General features: G+C 39.1%; 1 protein-coding gene across 1 annotated transcript in view; it reads right to left on the reverse strand.

Moving 5' to 3' along the window:
- The window catches only part of ACVR1 (activin A receptor type 1), a 121278-nt gene that overhangs the window by 16936 nt on the left and 83976 nt on the right, over window positions 1-20366 (reverse strand). The window contains exons 4-8 of the mRNA XM_053597429.1: window positions 18999-19210; window positions 15054-15153; window positions 11290-11436; window positions 6848-7123; window positions 2615-2812 (exon numbers count right to left, since the gene is read on the reverse strand). Of these exons, the coding sequence (XP_053453404.1) occupies window positions 2615-2812; window positions 6848-7123; window positions 11290-11436; window positions 15054-15153; window positions 18999-19210 (933 nt within the window). The remainder of the gene's footprint in view (window positions 1-2614; window positions 2813-6847; window positions 7124-11289; window positions 11437-15053; window positions 15154-18998; window positions 19211-20366) is intronic.

The raw sequence follows: 20366 nt of genomic DNA on the forward strand, positions 1-20366 counted from the left end.
AAAGCCACATATGACAAACTCACAGTAAACATTAACCTGAATGGAGAAAAGCCAAAAACCTTTCCTCCAAGAATTGCAACAAGACAAGGACACCTACTTTCACCACTCTTATTCAACATGCTATTGCAAGTCCTAGCCAGAGCAATCTGGTAAGGGAAAGAAATAAAAGGCATCTAAAATAAAAAACAGGAAGTCGAATTGTCCCTTTTTTGCAGATGACAAAATCTTACATCTTGAAAACCCCAAACACTCTACTAAAAAACTCCTAGAACTGATAAAAAAACATTCAGTAGAGTTGTAGGATACAAAATCAACATTAAAAAAATCAGTAGTATTTCCATGCACCAATAAAAAACTAGCTGGAAAAGAAATCAAGAAAGCAATCACATTTACAACAGCTACAAAAAATAATAATGATGATGGGCAGCGTCTGTGGCTCAAGGAGTGGGGCGCCGGTCCCATATACCAGGGGTGGCAGATTCAAGCCCAGCCTCAGCAGAAACTGCAAAAATAATAATAATAATGATATAACTAGGAATAAATTTAACCAAGGAGGTAAAAGACCCTGTACAAGTAAAACTAAAAAACATTGATGAAAGAAACTGAAGAACATAAAAACAAAGATAACCTATACGTAGATTAGAATAATTACTTTTTTTAATGACCACACTACCCAAAGCAATCTACAGATTCAAAGCAATCCCTATCAAAATACCAGTAACATTCTTCATAGAAATAGAGAAAACAATCCTAAAATTTGTTTGAAACCATGAAAGACCCCAAACAGTCAAAACAATACTGAGTAAAAAGAATAAAGTTACAGGCATTACAATTTCATTGGTATATGTTTTGTTTTTATACCAACACCATACTTCTCTGGTTACTACAGTATAGCTTTATAAATGGTTTGAATTCATATATTGTAATGCCTGTAACAGAGAACAACCCAAGAAATAAATTCGTATAATTACCGCCAAATGATTTTTAATAAAGGGATATCCTCTACAATAACTGAGAAATGCTGGGAAAACTGGATATCCATATGCAGAAGAAAGAAACAACCCCTACTTCTTATCACATATAAAAATCAATTCAAAATGTATTAAAGACTTAAACATAGGAGCTGAAACAATCAAACGGTAAAAGAAAACAGAGGGTAAATACTCCATGACGTTGGTGTAGACAAAGATCTATGGCTAAGACCTCTAAAGGACAAACAACAAAAACAAAAATAGACAAATGGGACTATATTAAACTAAAAAACTTCTACATAGCAAAGGAGACAATAAACAGTGAAGAGAAAACCTTTAGGATGGAGAAAAGATCTGCAAATTATTCATCTGACAAGTGACTAACATCCAGAACATACAAGAAACTCAAACCACTCAAGACTCATTAAAAAGTAGGCAAATGATCTGAACAAATACTTCTCAAAGACACGCAAGTGGTTAACGAGTATATATGAAAAAAGTTCTAAACATCACTAAACAGCAGGGAAATGCAAACCAGAACCACAATAAGTTATCATCCCAATTAGAATGACCACTATCAAAAAGACAAAAAATGGTAAATGCTGTCAAGGGTATGAAGAAAAGAGAACTCTTATACACTGCTGGTGGGAATATAAATTAATATAGCCACACTGGAAAACAGTACGGAAATCTCAAAAAACTAAAACTAGAGCTACCATGTAATCCACCAAGCCCACTGCTAGATATTTATCCAAAGGAAAGGAAATCCATACATCAAAGGAAATCCATACATCATACATACACCCCCATGGTTACTGCAGCCCTACTCACAATAACCAAGATACAGAACCAACCTGATTGCCAACAGATGAATGGATAAAGAAAATGTGGCATGTAAACACAATGGAATATTATTCAGCCGTAAAAAAGAACAGAAATCCTCAGGTGTAGCAATGTGGATAAAACTGGATCACTGTGTTAAATAAAACAAGCCAGGCGCGGAAAGACAAATATCAATTGTTCTCACTCATATGTGAGAGCTAAAGTAATTGATCTCATGGAGGTAGAGAGCCAAATAACACTTACCAGAGGTTGGGAAGGGTGAGGGGGGATGAAGAGAAGTGAGTTAATGGATACAAACATATAGTTAGAAGGAATAAGCTCTAGTGCTTGATGGCACAGAAGGGTGAATATATTAATAGTTAACAATAGATTGTATATTTCAAAATAGCCAAAAGATTCGAAATGTTCCCTACACAAAGAAATGATAAATGTTTGAGGTGATGGATATCCTAAATACCCTGACTTGATCACTACACATTGCATACATGTATCAAAACACAACATGTACCCCCTAAATATGTGCAATATAATAGTGACATAAATAAAAAATTTAGATCAATCTTCCGAAAAAACAAGGAATGGCTAGTCTCTTCCAAAAACATCATTTTTAGCCATCATTTGCAATAGTGTATTTCAAACTCAAAAGCCACTATATTCCATGTACCATTATTTCAAATATAAATGTCTATAACTTGATTCAAGGAACAATGTAGGCTTTAATACCCTCCTTTGCCCTTTTAAAGGTATCAGGATTAAGAGAACTTGGACAAAGACAATATTATGTTAGATCAGATACCTACCATTGCTCACCATCCGTCGGGCCACTTCCCACAATACAAGTCCAAAGGCCCAAATATCGACCCTCTTGTAAGAATCAAAACAATCCACCTGGATAGTTTCATCTAGAACTTCCGGGGCCATGTAGCGCTTGGTGCCCACACGGGGGTTGTTCCCCACGTCAAGTTGATTGGTGCTCTGGGAGTGCATGACCGCCAGGCCTAAAAGGAAGAAGATGACAATGGAAATCAGCTCCTTTCCTTTCTCATAAGGGGCCGCTGAAGGACTTTAAAACAGCCCCAATCAAACGCGCCCTCTTGTGGTGTCCATGGTCACTGTTGCACTACACCCATAATAATCCATGGAATGTCCTTTGTGGTGACTTCCAGAGTGAGAGCAGAGAAAGGGACTAATGCCAGAAACATTCTGAAGCTATTAAGCTAATATATGAATCTCGAAAAGATAAAAAGTTTTAGGTAAATGGTAGACCAATGTACTAAAAACAGTCTGAGGCCAGTGTCTGAAGACCACAGGAAAACAGGCCACATGATACATGTGAGCTTCAAAGTAGCTTAACAAGAAGCAAATTAAGCTCTCAAGCTCCACCACTGCTCCCACCAGTCTCCAAACACAAAGTATTTGAAATAATTTATCACTACATAAAGGGCAGCTGCTGTAAGGACTGCTCCATCCCAAAAGGAAGAGCTACTTATCTGCACAATAACACCAATTAGACCCGCAGGCCTTTCTCTAAAATCATGAGCACAACTCCCAGCTTAAATGGCTTTGAAACACTTCCTTAAACCATGACTCACTTTAGAATTCCTCAATTAGGGAGATCTGGCCTTACACACTGGTCAGTGGGGACAGACAAATACAGGCAAGATTTACTTGAAAATGAAATTATTGATGCATATGCAAACCGGCTGAAAATGATGACTGTAACACTCAACATAAGGAAGAGTAAGCAGGGCCTGTAAAGCTTCGCAATCCTGAGATCCCTCAGGGATCTCGTAAGCCATCTATAGAGAATGCTTCTCCTTTCACTCCATGGCTTTGACTGTGTGGGACAATGACTCCACATAATGTCAGGAAGCTAGCACATATTACCTCATTCTTAACGATCAATGAAATAATGGCAACTGCATTCAGCTAAAGCAGCCAGGTTCTTCCCCCTATTTTTATCATCAACCTCAAGATTTCAATTCTGTGGACACTATGAGTATTTCCCAATCACATACATCAGCCCCCCCTCCTTATCCACAGTTTCAGTTACCCATGGTCAACCGCAGCCAAAGACAGGTGAGTACAGAATAAGATATTTTGAGGGAGAGAGACAGGAGAGAACGTGCATGCACAAGCACACTCACGTAACTTCTATTGCAGCATGTTACTGTTATAATGGTTCTATCTTATTGTTAGTTATTGTTGTTAATCTCTTACTGTGCCTACTTTAGAAATTAAATTTTATCATAAGTATGTATGTACAGGAAAAAATATATATGTATTTTTTCAATATATATGCATATAATATATAAGTATATATATTTAGAATCCAATACTATCTACACTTTCAAGCATCTGCTTGAGTATGGGAACAGTTTACTCTCCTGGTTCTCTCATGGTTTACTCGCCACGTTATGAAGACACTCAAGTGGCCCTATGGCGAGGTCCACATGGCAAGGAACTGAGGCCTGCTGTCATAGCCACTTGAGTGTACATCATGGCAATGGATCCTCCAGCCCCAATCAGGCCTTCAGATAACTGCACTGACCAACAGCTGGGTTGTATGTATCCGTGAGATCAGTCCAAGACTCCTGACCCTCGGGGACTATATGAGATAATATATCTGAGTTGTCTCAGACTGCTAAATGTGACAAATAATTTGTTTTCTAGTAATAGATAATGATAACACTAAAGAGACAAAAACAACCAAATGCGTCATGTGAACCTGACTGAATTCTTGTTTGAAAAAACTGGAAATACTTGGAAGTGTATATTAAATGATACTAGAGAACTATCAATAATCTTTAGGTGTTACAGACTTAATTACACAGGAGATGCATTTTGAAGTATTTTTAGGGAATAAATTTTTAAGTGTCGAAGAATAAAATCTGATGTCTGTAACAACTTTTATCTAGCAAAAATATACATACAAACATACAGATAAAGAGAATATGGCAAAGTTTTAACTGTTTTTGAATCCAGGTGTTGAGGATTTAAGTGATCATTATAATGGTCTTTCAACTCCCTATATGTTTGAATTTTTAAATAAAAAGTAGAAAAATGAATGGAATATTGGTCTTTTTGCAGTATTAATAATAAAATACTATTTCTAATGAGTGTTACTTAATTACTGGGTATAACATAAAAAACTGTTTACAAATTATGGTCTTACAGGAGCTACTTTCTATACTGTGGTAATAATCATACTCTGAATAATGAGTCTTTAACATAGATTTTTACACCTTCCTATGTATCTAACTGTAAGGCTGCAAGCCACAAGAAATGTAGTTTAAGAATTAATTAGCTGGACTTACTCCAGAACTCTCCCTAGTCCCTCCCCACCAAGTCCCATAAACCAAAGCCAAGAGCTTCCTCAATTTGTCCACTCTTCCCAGACCTCTGGATTACCACAGCAGGATTACCATTTGAATCCTCATTATTTTCCAGGGGTTTAGAAAAATTTCTGAATCTTATCAGAGTCCTGAGAAGTGGCCTTAATTGTTTTTTCGCTACACAAGTAATAACTACTGTGAAGGTTTTTTAGTTACACGAGTAATAACTACTGTGAAGGTTTTTTAGTTACACAAGTAATAACTATTGTGAAGGTTTTAAACAATGCAGAAGCCAGTGCTTGGCGTTGGCGTTAAACACACAGGCGTCTCTCTTGGCTAAGGCCCTCCCCATACCTCTCACTTAGTGTAATCAGCACTTGGGCCAGGTAAACAGATGTGTGCATAGACCTGCACAAAAATACAGTGAGTAACTCGGAAAAGCAGAATTCAAACCCAAATCACCCAGGCTCGAAGAACTGTGGAATAAGCCAAAAAAGGCTTCTACACCCAAACTAAAAAAAACTGCCTGTAAAAAACTGTAGGGCCAGGTTCTTTCAATGCTTACCCTAAATATTTTTCTTCTTGCACTTAGGAAACATTTAAAATAATTTCTCAGCCTAAAAACAAGACTTTAAAGGGATTCAAAGGAAGTTAATTTTCCTAACATGTCAAATCCCTTGTGTTTAAAAACAAACAAAAATTAACTTTATTATTTATACAATTAAAGCTATTTTTGTCTACATCATTATCAGTCTGACAATAATAGTTATGATATGAATATAATATAAACCATTTTTTAGCGAAGTAGTGTAAAGTCTCTCTATAGCACACTGGAATGAATATGGTATTACAATTCAGTTCTCATTAGCACAATTATTCAGCCAATATTCCAGGAGTCTGGGATGAATATAATTTTATATAAAATGCTAGGATAAATAAAAATAATCTTATTTATAATGCAATTATAGCTACACTGAGCGTTACCCTAACACCATAAAAATGAGATACGCCAGGAAGGCAAAGGGTGAATTGGTTTGGGAATTATTTTCCCCCTTCTCAACTTAAGAATTGTACCTGGGTTGCAGAAGAATGATTTTAGAAACTACTTTTCAGATAAACTCATCCCATAATCTAATTGTGCCCCTCCTTCCTATGAAGGTTTGTGAAATCCGAATGCATGACATTGGTTACCTCTGAGGTTACTGAAAGGGCCCTAGGTGACTTTCTAAAGTAATGGGAACGTCTGTACCTTGATAGGGATTTGGGTTCTATGGCATTTGTCAAAACTCTGAAAAGGTACTCAAGACTTGGGTTTTTCACAGTAAATTTATCTAAAAAGAAAAATAAAAACAAATAAATAAAGCCCTCTAGTTAATGATTTAGTCGTGTACATGCTGAAATTGTCAGAGGGAAGGATTCTTCTGCCTGCAATTTACTTTGCAATGTATCAAAGGTTAAGAAAGGATGGAGGATGAAGAGATGGATAAATAATAAATATAAAATGCTATATTAGGAAAATGTTAATTTAATGGGAGAATTGAGATGGTGGGGATATAGTTTTATTCACTATAAACTTCTTTCAACTTGTCTGCATGTTTGAAATTTTTCCTAATAATAGGGAAAAAGAGATGCTTATCAGCTAAACATTGGGTAGCACAGAAGTAAAATGGTAATGAAAAAGTATTTTTAAAACTTTACCCAAATCTGCTATGCAGCACTGTCCATTCTTCTTAACCAGGATATTTTTGCTCTTTAAATCTCGATGGGCAATGGCTGGTTTCCCTTGGGTCCCAAATATCTCTATGTGCAAATGTGCAAGACCACTAGCTATGGACAGCACTATTCGAAGACAGCTAACTGTATCCAGAGTAGTAAGCTGAAGATAGTCATACAACGATCCCATTTCATGGTAATGAGTAATTAACCATAACTGGGTACTGGAGTGCCTTGATGTCATGTCTGAAGCAATAAAACCTGGAGAGAGCAAGAACAAAATTAATACACAAGTGAAAAGTCTATATAGTACTTATAGTATTTAGAAATAGTGACCTACACATTAAACATGATCTATAATAAAAATAGTTGAACTAACCAACTGTCATAAGAGGTTTACAAAAGTATCAACAGAAAAAAATAGTAATATTCATTTCTTAAAAGGGCACTGCTAATAAATAGGAAAGTCTCACATCCATTTCCATTGTTAAGTAATCCTTTAAAAATTTTTTCACATCGCATTAAGATTCAAATAGCAGTATCTTTGTGCTCACTAAAAATCAAAGTGCCAGATTCTTCATCATGTTGATATTTTAAGCACAAATCATTCACCCATCACCCCAAAAGAACACCAACCCTAAAACCTGGATATCCATATTCTAGTCTTGACTCCTGTGATTTGCTGTTTAATACTGGTCCACTCAATTAGGCTCTCTGTTCTACGTCTGTTGAGATGTGAAATAAAGTGGGTGAGTTAATATTATTTAATATTGACTAATTCATCAAATAAGAAAAGCAACTAATCAAATATAGTAAGCATTCATGATGTTTGTGTCATTCGCTGAGAAATACCAAAATGATGATGTTTGCTGGCTAGAAAAGAAGACAGGGGAAAAAAGACAAGAATTCCAATAAAACATGAAAAGTACTATAACATCTGTCTGCAAAGAGCAACATGAGCTCAGAGTAGGGAATCACAGTAATTCAGACTAGATGTTGTAATAGGCATCAATCAGGAAGATACAACTAAACTGGTCCTGAAGAGAAGTGAAAATATTGATACATGTGGATAAAGAGGGAGGAAGAAGGAAGGAACTCCAGAAGACAGAGGCTCTCCCTCACCTATGAGATAAATGTGCGCTTATCTTTTCAGCTCTAGAGGTACCTGCCCAGCATTAGTCTTACACACGTGAAACACAGTCATGGACAGTGAAGTTTGGGACTTATAAAAAGGAGAAAACTTTTTTTTTTAAAACAAAGGACAGATATAGCTTGAGGAATAGTTAAATGACTTGTAAAAATGTAAAAAAAAATACATAAAAAATGCTTTGCACTTGCATAGTGCTTTATAGAAAATTTATGTCAGTTTCACATTTTCTCCTAAGATTTTTCTCAACAGGCCAGTGAGACAGATGTCATGATACTCATTTTACAGATGATAAAGTTGATCCTTAGAGACGTCAAGGATCACACAGCTATTAAGTTGCTAGCAACTCCAAATCTAGTGCCGGCTGTTCCGAAACCATGTACAGGAATGCCCTGTAAGCCGAGAAAGGTCCTCAACAACCTTTATCATTATCATCAACAACCACAACAACAGAAGCAGCTAATAATTACTGAGTGCCAACCATGTACCTGGTACTTATATGCAATCCTCCAACAACCACATGAAGTCGGTAGAGCACACCACTGGTATTAGTTCAGTAATGGTCCCTGCAGGTCTGGCTCCAGAACCCAGACTCTCATAGTCTACCACAGAACTCCAAACAAGCTGAATTCTACTCATAGAAAACTAATTTGACATTCGCAACTATGGGACATCTAAAAAGAGAACTATGTAACATTTCGGCACCTATACCCCTGAGCCAGTTCCCATGGCCAGCTCTGAGTCCCCTATGCTTTCCCTGACTACAGTCTGTCTGTGTCTCCCACAACTGCTTCTCCTGGGCCCTTGGCTGGCCATAATAAGAATCAAAATGTGTTCTTGAATATTACTTATTCTTAATAAGGAAACAGCCCAGCTTTAATGATTTTAATGATTTAACCAAATGATATTAATCTTTAATGATTCTTCTCGAAAACAAATACCCTAAACTATAAAGCACCACTCAAAAGAAATTACATCACTGTGGCGTATTTGTATAGTTTCCCCCAAAGGAAGAGAAGCTTCCAATTAAATAAAGCAATCAACACATAAATTTTTACTCTCTCACCTTCCCTAACCCCCCTTGGTCTTGGAGAAAGATTTTGTCTGCTCCATTAATTATGCTCTAGACCTGTGGTCCCCAACCCCTAGGCCACAGACCAGTACTGGTCAGTGACCTGTTAGGACCTGAGCCACAGAGCATCGCCACCTGAACTCTGCATCTTGTCACATCCCTACCCCTCCCTAGCCCTGTCTTTGGAAAAATTGTCTTCCATGAAACCCAGCCCTGGTGCCAAAAAGGTTCCAGTTCATGGCCTGTTAGGACCCGGGCTGCACAGCAGGAGGTGAGCAATGGGCAAGCCAGCAAAGACGTGAAGCTTTATCTGCATTCACAGACGCTCCGCACTGCTCATATCATGGTCTGAGCACTGCCTCCTGTCTCATTCTCCTCCCCCACCACTGTCCATGGAAAAACTATCTTCCATGAAACCAGTCCTGATATCCAAAAAGTTGTAGACTGCTGTTCTAGACCTTTACTAAAAATGACCTTTAAATAAGCTGGATCTGTTTTAACTATTCCTCTCTCAAGTGTGAATTAGTCTGTTTCACAAGCCAAGAGCGCTGTTACTGGATGTTTGTGTTTTGAATACAGAACAGTGACTCCAGGTCAGCCTGTCCAGTGGAATTCCCACCTCCACTATTTAACCTCTCTGTACATCAACTTCCTCATCCGTTAAAACCAGGACAATAAGGGCACCTACCCTCTGGTAGTCATAGCAGAGATTAAAGAAGAAAAGGCACAGAAAGCACTTAGAGCAGCGGTTCCTGCCTCGTACCGCCATTACCCTGCCTGCCACCGTAACTGCTGTCGTTACTGTTGTCACACACAGACAGCAAGCTACAACACAAGGTGGTGTGTGATGTGAGTTAAGGCCGTGGTGCAAAGTGAGGGCGTGCAGAGACGCACAGTCAACCCCACTGGAGGAAACAGAAAGCGGCTGAGAAGTGGTGATGGAAGAAGGGGCAGTGGGACAGGGGGAAGAGAATAGCAACAGCTCAAGAGCTAGAGGCCTAAAGGTTTGTGGCAATCCCAGGAAACGGCAAATACTGGGAGTAGCTGAATGTGGGCATATTTGTAGGTGAAGGTGAAGAGACCCCTGGGAGCCCTCAAACAGGGAGTCTGAAATGCCACTCACAAATGTTGCCGGCAATGTGGGAGCCATCAAAGACACTTTGAGCAGAATTATCTCTGGTCCCCAGCAGAAGATAACTGGGTGTAGACGGATGGACTGAAAAGGGGGAGCCGACAATTGAGGTGAGGAGGATTAAACAATGGTCAAGGCCCAAGAGGCAAAGGAAAGTGAGAAATTAAGAGCAGGAACAAACAATTCTGAGATGGAACATCACCACCATACTGTTAAAGAAAAGCCTTGGACAAGTGTCAAACCATTATTCGCAGACGTTTTGAGTCAGATTTAAATATTAAATTGGCAGCAATAGAATAGAAATAAATTCTGGCAATGGCCTTTCTACAAGCCAGACCTATCCAACTGCCATAAAGTGGCCAACTCTACCTTACACAGAGTTAAATTCTGTCTAAATGTCATATCCACTAAAGAAGCACTCCAGGCCCCATTCACCAAACAAGTACTAATACAAACACATTTAGAAACTTGTCAAAAATACATAAGTCAATAGGCCCAGGGAGTATGCTCACCCTTTATACTGCCATAGCAGCACTGCAACGGGCACTTTACATATTTCACAAGTGTTGCTAAGCTTTCGCTTCCAAATTAAAATGTATGCTGAATCCCTCTGTAAATCTGAGCTTTAAAAATGATGCCTAGTTTGAGGGAATGTGCATTTAATTATGATATCCCTGGGAGCTGTGAATCTCTAGGAAATAGTCCAAAGATCTTTCTTAGTTTGATTTAAGTAATAAATATTCAAAAAGGGTGGGGTAAGTACAACAATCAATGAAGCCTTGAAGTGAACAATGTGGGGCAAATTTTTGTTGTTTAAAATAACTATCTGCAGATGTAGGGAGAAGAATTAGCAATACCGAATTTCATTTTCATCATCCAGAGAATCTTAAAACTTATTTGCAAATTTAAACAAGAAACTGGTGTTAAAAGAAAATTAAACCATATATAAATGCTCCGGATCCCTGTATTGCTTTCCAGGAGCGTCTCAAATTCACAATCACTGGAACAGAAAGGGCAAAGGCAGGCAATAATTTCTGTCTAGATACAATTAAGGAGGGGATCATCCTTGTGCTTACCTAAAATGTTTTCATGCCTCAGCATCACAGTGTTGTACAGTTCTGTTTCCCTGAACCACGACTTCTCATCCCGGGAGGAGAAGATCTTCACGGCAACGTTCTCTCCTTGCCAGCTGCCTCTCCACACTTCACCATACCTGCCTTTACCTGGGGAAAGCAAAGGACAGGTGACACTGAACGGGAAGCACACAGAAACGTACCGCCAGCAACTCTCAGTCCCTCCCGCTGCTCAGTAGAGAAACTCCGTTGGGAGATACAAATATCACAACTTTTGCCCCTAAAGATATAAAAAAATAAGGTAGAAACTGCCCTTCCCATCCCTCCTATTGTGATAACAAATTAAACTGCTAAGCATTCCATTTACATTGAAGTTCCTTGATTGAAAGGAGTAAAATGTGTATAACTTTCATTTATTTTTATTTGAGACAGTCTTACTATGTCGCCCTCGGTAGACTGCTGTGACGTCACAGCTCACAGCAACCTCAAACTCTTGGGCTAAAGCGGTTCTCTCACCTCAGCCTCCCAAGTAGCTGGGACTACAGGGGCTTGCCACAATGCCCGGCTATTTTTTTGTTGTAGTTGTCACTGTTGTTTAGCAGGCCCGAGCCCAGTTTGAACCGCCAACCACAGTGTATGTGGTCGGCACCGTACCCACTGAGCTACGTATGTCACTAGGCTGAGTGGCCTGTTTCCATGCCATGGACCCATGTGGGCACTTCCGAAGTTGTCTACATTTCTGAATTTACATTTACATTGTTTTCACAAAGGAGACAATTAAGTTTAAGCTATGTGTTCTAAGGATTAAAAAACAAACAAACAGAAAAAAACCCACAAGGCTGTGGAAAGGCAGCCACTGCCAACCCTAAAGGATTTCTTGGCAGAAGACATAATTCAAAAGAGGCTTTGCAAAGTCTTTAAACCCGCAATCCCAGAACAGTTCTGATTTCTGACATTGGTCATGGGTATTAGTTAGACAGCGTGTGATGCCACAGGTGGGCCACGCTGAAGAGTCCACTGCGATTTGAGAAACATGGTGACTTTAACTGTGATCCGATCTGTTGGGGGCTTGGCCTCCTCATGCAGCATCAACACACTCCTCAGCCTATCAACTCCACCCTCCCTCTTCATTCTTCTCTTTAATTATAGGTAGGGATGATCAGGGAGGCTGGGAGGAGGAGGCAATCACCGTGAGACTCAGGGCATCCAGAAGGGATATAATCAGTGCAGATAACAGCGCAGCAGGAGATGCAACTCAAGGGCAGTCAGTTTCTGCCCAGGTGAGTGGCTGCAGGGACCACACAGCTCCCAACAAGCACCTGTGCACCACCTGCACACACAGGAGTACAGCTCCTTGTGGGAACACTAAAGCCACTGAAAACCCAAACGGGGGGGGGGAGAAGCGGGTCCGTCCCAGCAACACACGGGAAACATAATCAAAACCACTAAATCTAGATTCCCTGGCAAGAAACCACGTCTTTATTAAATACCACTGACTAATCCACAAGGCTGTTAAATGTGGTCAGTGAGTGCGCATGTGGGCCACTGATGTGTCACACGAGTACTACTTAGTACGGGAGTCTTTCTACTCGTCACAGCAACTGCCTGGCCTCTGTAGCTCAAGATGAGGGCTAGTGCTTACTTACCACAAAACTGGTTACTAGAAAATGATATGCTAACCTTTCCCTGCCTTTGGTTCCATTTTGTGTCATTCTTCCCTTTGTCCTCTTTTTCTCATTATGAAAGAGAGAAAAATAGCCCAAGGAACTGTGGACATAAAGTTACCTCAAATCGCCACCCCCCTTTTCTTTTAAAGAAAACGATAGATGGATGGCAAGGTAGATACATAGAATTACAATAGAAATCTCTTCCTTCAAATGCTTTTAGGTTGTCAAATGCTTTTTGCGAATGCAATGCTACACGGAAGTCCCCAAGACAAGAGCCGCCCAAAGCCTCAGCCGTGGAACTCCACAAATTGTGGTTTTCAATAATCATTATCTGGATATGACTCACCTAGTCCAACTTCCCATGATTTTGAACCAAAATGATAATGTACTACTATCCATACAACTTATCACATATATTTTTATTCAGAGCTGTACCACATAAGCATACTAACCACAAGCTCCTGAAAAGGCAGTGATTTTATTAAAGTGTTTAGTGCTAACTCCACAAAATGTAATAATTATAATTACATTATATAAAATAATACTGAAGGGCAGCTACAGAACAAGAAATAGTAAATATGTTAAAGGTGTACTATCAGTTTGTCCTTTGGACTTTAGAGCCCATCTCTGGGGACTGGTGTTGCAGAAGCACACTGCTCTGGGAATGGTGAGTGGTTACGGGAGGCGAGGGGTGGAGTGAAGAGAGGAGGGGCAAGGAGGGGAGAGAAGGGGCAAGGAGGGGAGAGAAGGGGAGAGAAGAGGAGAGGAGGGGAGAGTAGGGGAGGAGAAGGGAGGTAGGAGGGAGAAATGTGCCCCTCTTGGCCCTCCTGCCACTACCCAGATAACCTTGTTCATAATCAGACAGGATACTAGTTGGTACAAGAGGGCAATTCTGGTTGTGCATAATGAGCACATTTGAGGCTTTTTAATCTTTGTTTTCTCTATTCACGATCTGCTGTGGAGACGCAGGAAGGAGGGTCTGTCACAGTCACAGCCGCTGCAGACCAAGAAAAAGGCAAAGCCCTTCCTGGTTGCCTGGCATCCCCCTTTCTACTACTGAATTTGGGGGTATCCCTCTTTCCATGAAAACAAGAAAAAAATTCAGATGGTAATAGCCAAGAGGTAGAAGCAGCTTATGATGGCTTGTTACCTCCCCAAAGCAAAAGACTGTACATAAAGAGAGTCCCCCAAATCCACGAGCACCAGAGGGTAGAAGTACCATCCACCCATCCCTGCCTGGCATCTGAAGGAGAAATTCACAAAAACTATCATAGGACTTGCAAAAATACTTGCTACACGAAAGTAAAACTAATAAAGGTAAGGACTCTTAAAAATGCATTTTACACTGTCTTTCTGGAGAGCAATTAAGCAGTGAATCAAATAAGCCATAAAAAATTCACAAATTAGGAACTCCCAATTCTGGGAATTTATTCTGAGAACTCGAAAGACGCAATGTCTGCAATACCTATAAGTGAAACTACCATCCAATAAACTCTTACATAATCTTTTAAAAGACTTGTAATGCGTACATGAGAGGCACGTAAGCTTAAAGCTGAAGGAAAGGTACCAACTTTATATAGAGATGATGATTACAACTACATATAAATATGTTCATCTATGGGGAAAATATGAGAGGACTCAAAAACATATACAGCTCTTGTTTAAATAAAGGAGTTATAAAGATACCTTTACATTAATTACTTTTAAAGGAAAGGGAATAGTGAAAGGGATTCAAGAATTGCAATAAACAACTTCATTGTCCCAAAGCCTACTTACCTCAAGTCATAAAAACCTATAGTAAGGAGCAGCCATATCATTCACTTCTCAAGTACTCTCATTACCCCAAAGAGTTCACTCGCAAGTGAAAGCTTTTGTCTACTCATTCTCTAATCAGTCACAGGCTCCTTTGACAAGAGCTTCTATAAGTTCAGGTGCTCAAATATGAGTCATAGAGAATAGAGACCACATGGCTAACTCTCATCTTAAAGTGTTTTTGAAAAAGCAATAGGCAAGAAGAAGGAGATTTCCCCCATTCCATCCTCCTTCTGAAACCACAGCTAACATTGCATATCACCCACAAAGAAGGGGAAAAAGAATTACCGACACACTCCAAGAGTGTAATCTGGCGAGCCACTGTTCTCTGTACCAGAAAGGGAAGACCAGAGCCACTTCCTGACGTACACGAATGATCCAGTAAATCCTGAGGTTTAAGAAAAGGAGAAAGAAACCATTAGCTTCCAGTGTGGAGTGTTAGCGTGCGTGTCATCATAACAGTCCTGGACATGTGGCCCATTAGCCGGCATGGACAGCTCCATTAGAAAAAGGATTGGTTTTATTCTTGGGAAAACTAGAAGCTAGCCCTTCCTCTCATCTATAACACGTCTTCCTGAGGGATAAGTATCTTTTCCTGTACCCAGACTTCTGGAATAAAATACATAATGAAAGAAGATGAGCAGACGGAGCAGGCAAAGTTTAAGCTGCAAATTAGGAAGTCCAAGAAGCAGGACTGAGCACAAGAGAAGCAGGAGAAAGAATGGCAGGGGGAACTTACAGAGGAGTAGGGGAGGCTTTCTTTTTTTTTTGTAGAGACAGGGTCTCACTTTATGGCCCTCTGTAGAGTGCCGTGGCCTCACACAGCTCACAGCAACCTCCAACTCCTGGGCTTAAGCGATTCTCCTGCCTCAGCCTCCCGAGTAGCTGGGACTACAGGCGCCCGCCACAACACCCGGCTATTTTTTGGTTGCAGTTTGGCCGGGGCTGGGTTTGAACCCGCCACCCTCGGTATATGGGGCCGGCGCCTTACTGACTGAGCCACGGGGAGGCTTTCAATTCACCATATTCTGCTATGAAATCATTAAATATCTATCAAATGATTCACGCTATTTGCCATACCAACTAAGGCACTCTAATTAGGAACAAACAAATCAGGATTAAGGAGCAAACAATTCTAACGTTGTTTGTAATGAAAAGACTCTTAATAACCAGTTGGATCATTAAATTGGTCCCTCGGACAGAGAAGGGCTCCCTGGACAAAGACTTCCTTTTAGGTGGGTGAAAAACAAAAGAGGCGTCACTAAATTATTAGTAATACCTCCACGTTATTTCTTGATATAAATCACTCACAAATCAGAGAAAAAAACAAAGTGTTCATTAAAAAATATCAAACCAGGGGCGGCGCCTTTGGCTCAAAGGGGTAGGGTGCCGGCCCCATATGCCGGAGGTGGCGGGTTCAAACCCAGCCCAGACCAAAAACCACACACACAAAAAAAAATATATAGCAAACCAGTGTCCTAATCAACTTCTACAAATGCATGCATTGGCAAAAAGATTCCCATTAGTTCATTCATAAAGTTTTCCTTCTTACTTTCAGCATAAGCCAGAAGCAGAAGTCTTCTGGTATCAGGTATGGATTACCTGTTATAACCAACATTGGACCCATAGTGATAGAGGTGGGGCTGCAGTAATGCTGAATTAGTATTCCCCAAATCTCATCCTTTCCCAAACATTTTAACTGGTCTATTAAAGCAATAAATTGACTTATGTGAACTGCATCTTCTTACACTTAATCTGAGCACTAGTGTGAAGTACTGTTGATCAGCAAAATTAACAAAAGCTGAACATCCAACAGAAGAAATTTAAAACCCTTAAAAACCACAAAAGAGATAATCAACAAGAAAATGAGTAGAGTTTCACATCTCCTAACCATTTTCTCTTGTCTCTTTTTCTCTTTATTTGTTTGATTTCTTTTTTTGGTAGAATAATTCTAAAAATTAAACTATTGTGTAGTTTTTTTCATAGTGCATGATCCTGCTTCTAAACCCAGCTCATGGATTTAAGGGGGTAAAAATATATATATATTCAACCTAAGACTAATAAACATGTTCCTTACCTCCCAGATCCCAAGGATTCTTTTTCAATACAGGCAAGTGGTTTAGTAAGGGTATGTTTTTGTTGAAACATACTAATGTGTGTACCACTTAAATAAGCAATTGTGTAGACCCATAATGACAACTTGTTTTAAATAGCATTCTTTGCTGTGTTATGATATCGTGATACGTGTATACCGTCATCTGACATAACTGAGTTTAGAAGACTATTTTGGCATATACTCTAGTCCTCTTTCAACATTCTCAAAGCTATTTAAATGGTAATTTACACCAGATATTCCTATTATTGCCCTTGGTAATTAGTTAGCAGCTCTAAGGAATGAAGTTCTAACTAGTCTATTTTAGAATCTTGCTTTGCTGAAGCTTTGTCAGGATTCATCCTCACATCTTCTTGCTACTAACTCGATAAACTAATTTAATTTTCCTTAAAGCTTGAAATAGACATCTAAGTATATTTCTAACAAAAAAAAAATTATATTTCTCTTCTTTTCAAAATGGAATGTCCTTATCCGTGTACCGTACTGAATGTATTTTCTTTCCCTAGAGCTCCTGCCCCTCAGTTTAAGAAGTAGATCAAAGGAAGCTACACAAACCACAAGTATCCTTGACTTCCAGACCCGTGATGGGGTAGGCTAACAGGATGGGATATTTCCCAGGCTGTATCAGCCAGCACTCAGTGTTTTGATGACTTGCCATGGGTGGGTGCTGCAGCTGTCCAGGAGTAGTGCCTGCATGCTACTAAAATGCCCAATGATGAGGGGAAGTCTTCTCCAGCAAAACCAAAACTGCAGGGCAAGCTTAGCTACAAAACTACCAAGAACTTTTAAGCTTAGCATCCAACAGAACACAATTTATTCCAAGATGAGTTTGGACAATATATAGGAATGGTATTAAATGATACTGAGTCACATTAGAAAGTTATTACCTTGATCGTTTTCAATTCATTAGATTGTGACAAGGAGAGAATCTCAATTTGGTACTGGCATGTCTCTCACACCTCTCTAACACCCACAAGTGTCAAAAAGTTTTTAGAGTAGGTATTACACCCAGCTAGAGTATCCATGTGGACTTTTATTCCTTTTGTGTTTTATGTTAACTTCTATTGATAGCAAGTAATATCCTTTTCCCACTTAAAGCTTACAGGTTCTTTACAATCAAAGTTTGACAAACAACTTTAAAAAGTAAGTAAGACGGTCACTTTGTAATGTGATTTTATCATTTCAAAATATGCAAAAGAGCAATTTTAAAACGTATGAATATAATGGTTTCTAACCCTATGCGGTTTGATAGGATGGTCACTAGGCAAATGTTGCCTCTTAGCAAGTTAACTGTTGGTGGTCTGAAGTGAAGTATGTGGTAGGTATAAAACACATAAAGATTTTGAAAACTTAGTTTAGAAAAGAATATAAAACATCTCATTAACAACTTTGTATTAATTATATAATGATAAAAATTGTACATATTGGGTTAAATGTATTGTTAAAATTAATTTCACCTGTTTGGTATTTTTTTTCTTTTTTCTTTTCCTTGTTTTTGTTTTTACTTTTACTTTCTTGAAGGTGGACACTTGAAATTTAAAATTACAAACATAGCACACCTATTTCTATTGGACAGCACCAGTTTAACCAGGTGACTGCACTCCACAAGGGGGCAGCACAGGAGCACAAAAAATGGAATAGTTACTTTTTTGGATGGTCACGTTTTAAAGTCTTAATTACAAGGCGTTGAAATAATCAACAAGGGAAATTGATCTTTAATATTAAAAGGTTCTTTTTTTTTTTTTAAAAAAAAAGCACTTTTATGGCTAAGAATAGAGGAATAAAGCAGATGAAGACCACAAACATCAAGTACTCCAAAATTGTATTTTCCTCCGTCCTCCCAGGGTCTCTTTTCCCTTACTCTGAAAAGAAAAGTAACTATGTAGAACCTACTAAAATAAATCGCCTCCCTTATTTAAATGTCTGCCTAGAGAAGTTGTTCTAATGTAAGGTGGACTAACTAGGTGCCAGCAAACATCTGCTTAGGATACAGGTGACCAAGAGCATGTTGTGTAAACCATCCAGTCACCCCTTACTGGTTAGGGTTTCACACTTGAAATTAGAAAGTATCTTCACCAGCTTTCTTATACTTGGGATTGCCTGCAGGGCTGCAAACTCACAGCTAAAGTGCTGTCTCCAACATTGGTGGTGATGAGCCCTTCGATGGTGCCATACTCAACATCTCGGGGATTGAGGCGTTCTTGGTTGCGCCTTTTAAATTTTCGGAGAGCCACTCCCAGAAGGCAGGCTAGAAGGCATACTGCAAACACTACAGAGAGAATGATGAGGCCGACCTCCAAGTGGAAATTCTGTGTTCCAGGAAAGGACTTCCCTAGAGATGGGTGAGAGAGGAGAAATTGGCTGTAAGCATCACTGTTCACTTATTATTCAGCATAACCAATAATATCCTAACACACCACTCCTAAGTCCTCACCACACAATCTTACATGTCACAAAGAATTAAAACTAAAATACTTCCTAATACCTGGCCAATGGCCCGGCAATGCTAACCATCATTCTATTAGACACAACTGGAAGTTGAGAAACATTCCACTGAGGATCAACTGTATTAATGCAAGTATATGAAAGTACTTTTAAAATACAAAGTACAGTATAGATCTTTCATATTACTCTTACTAATTTGGGTTTGTTATACTTTAGCATTAAGCCCTTACAGCAGACACTATACTGTAATATTCCTATGTGGAAGTGCTGAATTAAAACCAAGTTATATAATCCATGGTCTCTCTCTTCCACATATCATGGAAGTCTACTGCTGAATTCTCACTGATCTTTTGACCTCATGACTTCTGCCCAGGAAACTATTCATTCCTCTATTTATTTACTCATTTGCTCCAACATTCATTCCGGGATTCACTCCCTTGTTCAGGCATTATTATATGACCTATGCAAATGCTGGTACATTCACTCAAAATACTTCACATTATCACTTGAGCAAATATTCACAAAGGCTTTCTACTTGGCGAGTGGGTTAGATCCAGACTTCTTAGTTGGACACTGAAGGTCCATAATTAAAGAGTCCCAAAACAATAACCATGTCTGGATTCCAGACCCCTGCGTGACATCATGTCACTAGGCCTTGTTCTTCCTTACACATGCCTTGTTTCCACGTTCCTGGTCCCTTTAGCAATCCAATCTCAAGCCTAATTTCCTTTCTATTTTCCTTAACTTTCCGCGCCCAAATAGTTAACGACTCAGCACACATGATACTCCCTAGTGCACATCATTTGTATGATAAAGTGTAAAACTAATGAAATACAATATTAAATTGCAAATATTGTGACCTCCCTAATTAAATTAGAAATTCCTTAAATAGAGAAAATCATTTTCTTTTTTTTCATTTTATTTTATTTTTTTTTAATTGTTAGGGATTCATTGAGGGTACAATAAGCCAGGTTACACTGATTGCAATTGTTAGGTAAAGTCCCTCTTGCAATCATGTCTTGCCCCCATAAAGAAAATCATTT

This window comes from Nycticebus coucang, chromosome 7 (genome assembly GCF_027406575.1).
Source record: "Nycticebus coucang isolate mNycCou1 chromosome 7, mNycCou1.pri, whole genome shotgun sequence".
Lineage (NCBI taxonomy): Eukaryota > Metazoa > Chordata > Mammalia > Primates > Lorisidae > Nycticebus > Nycticebus coucang.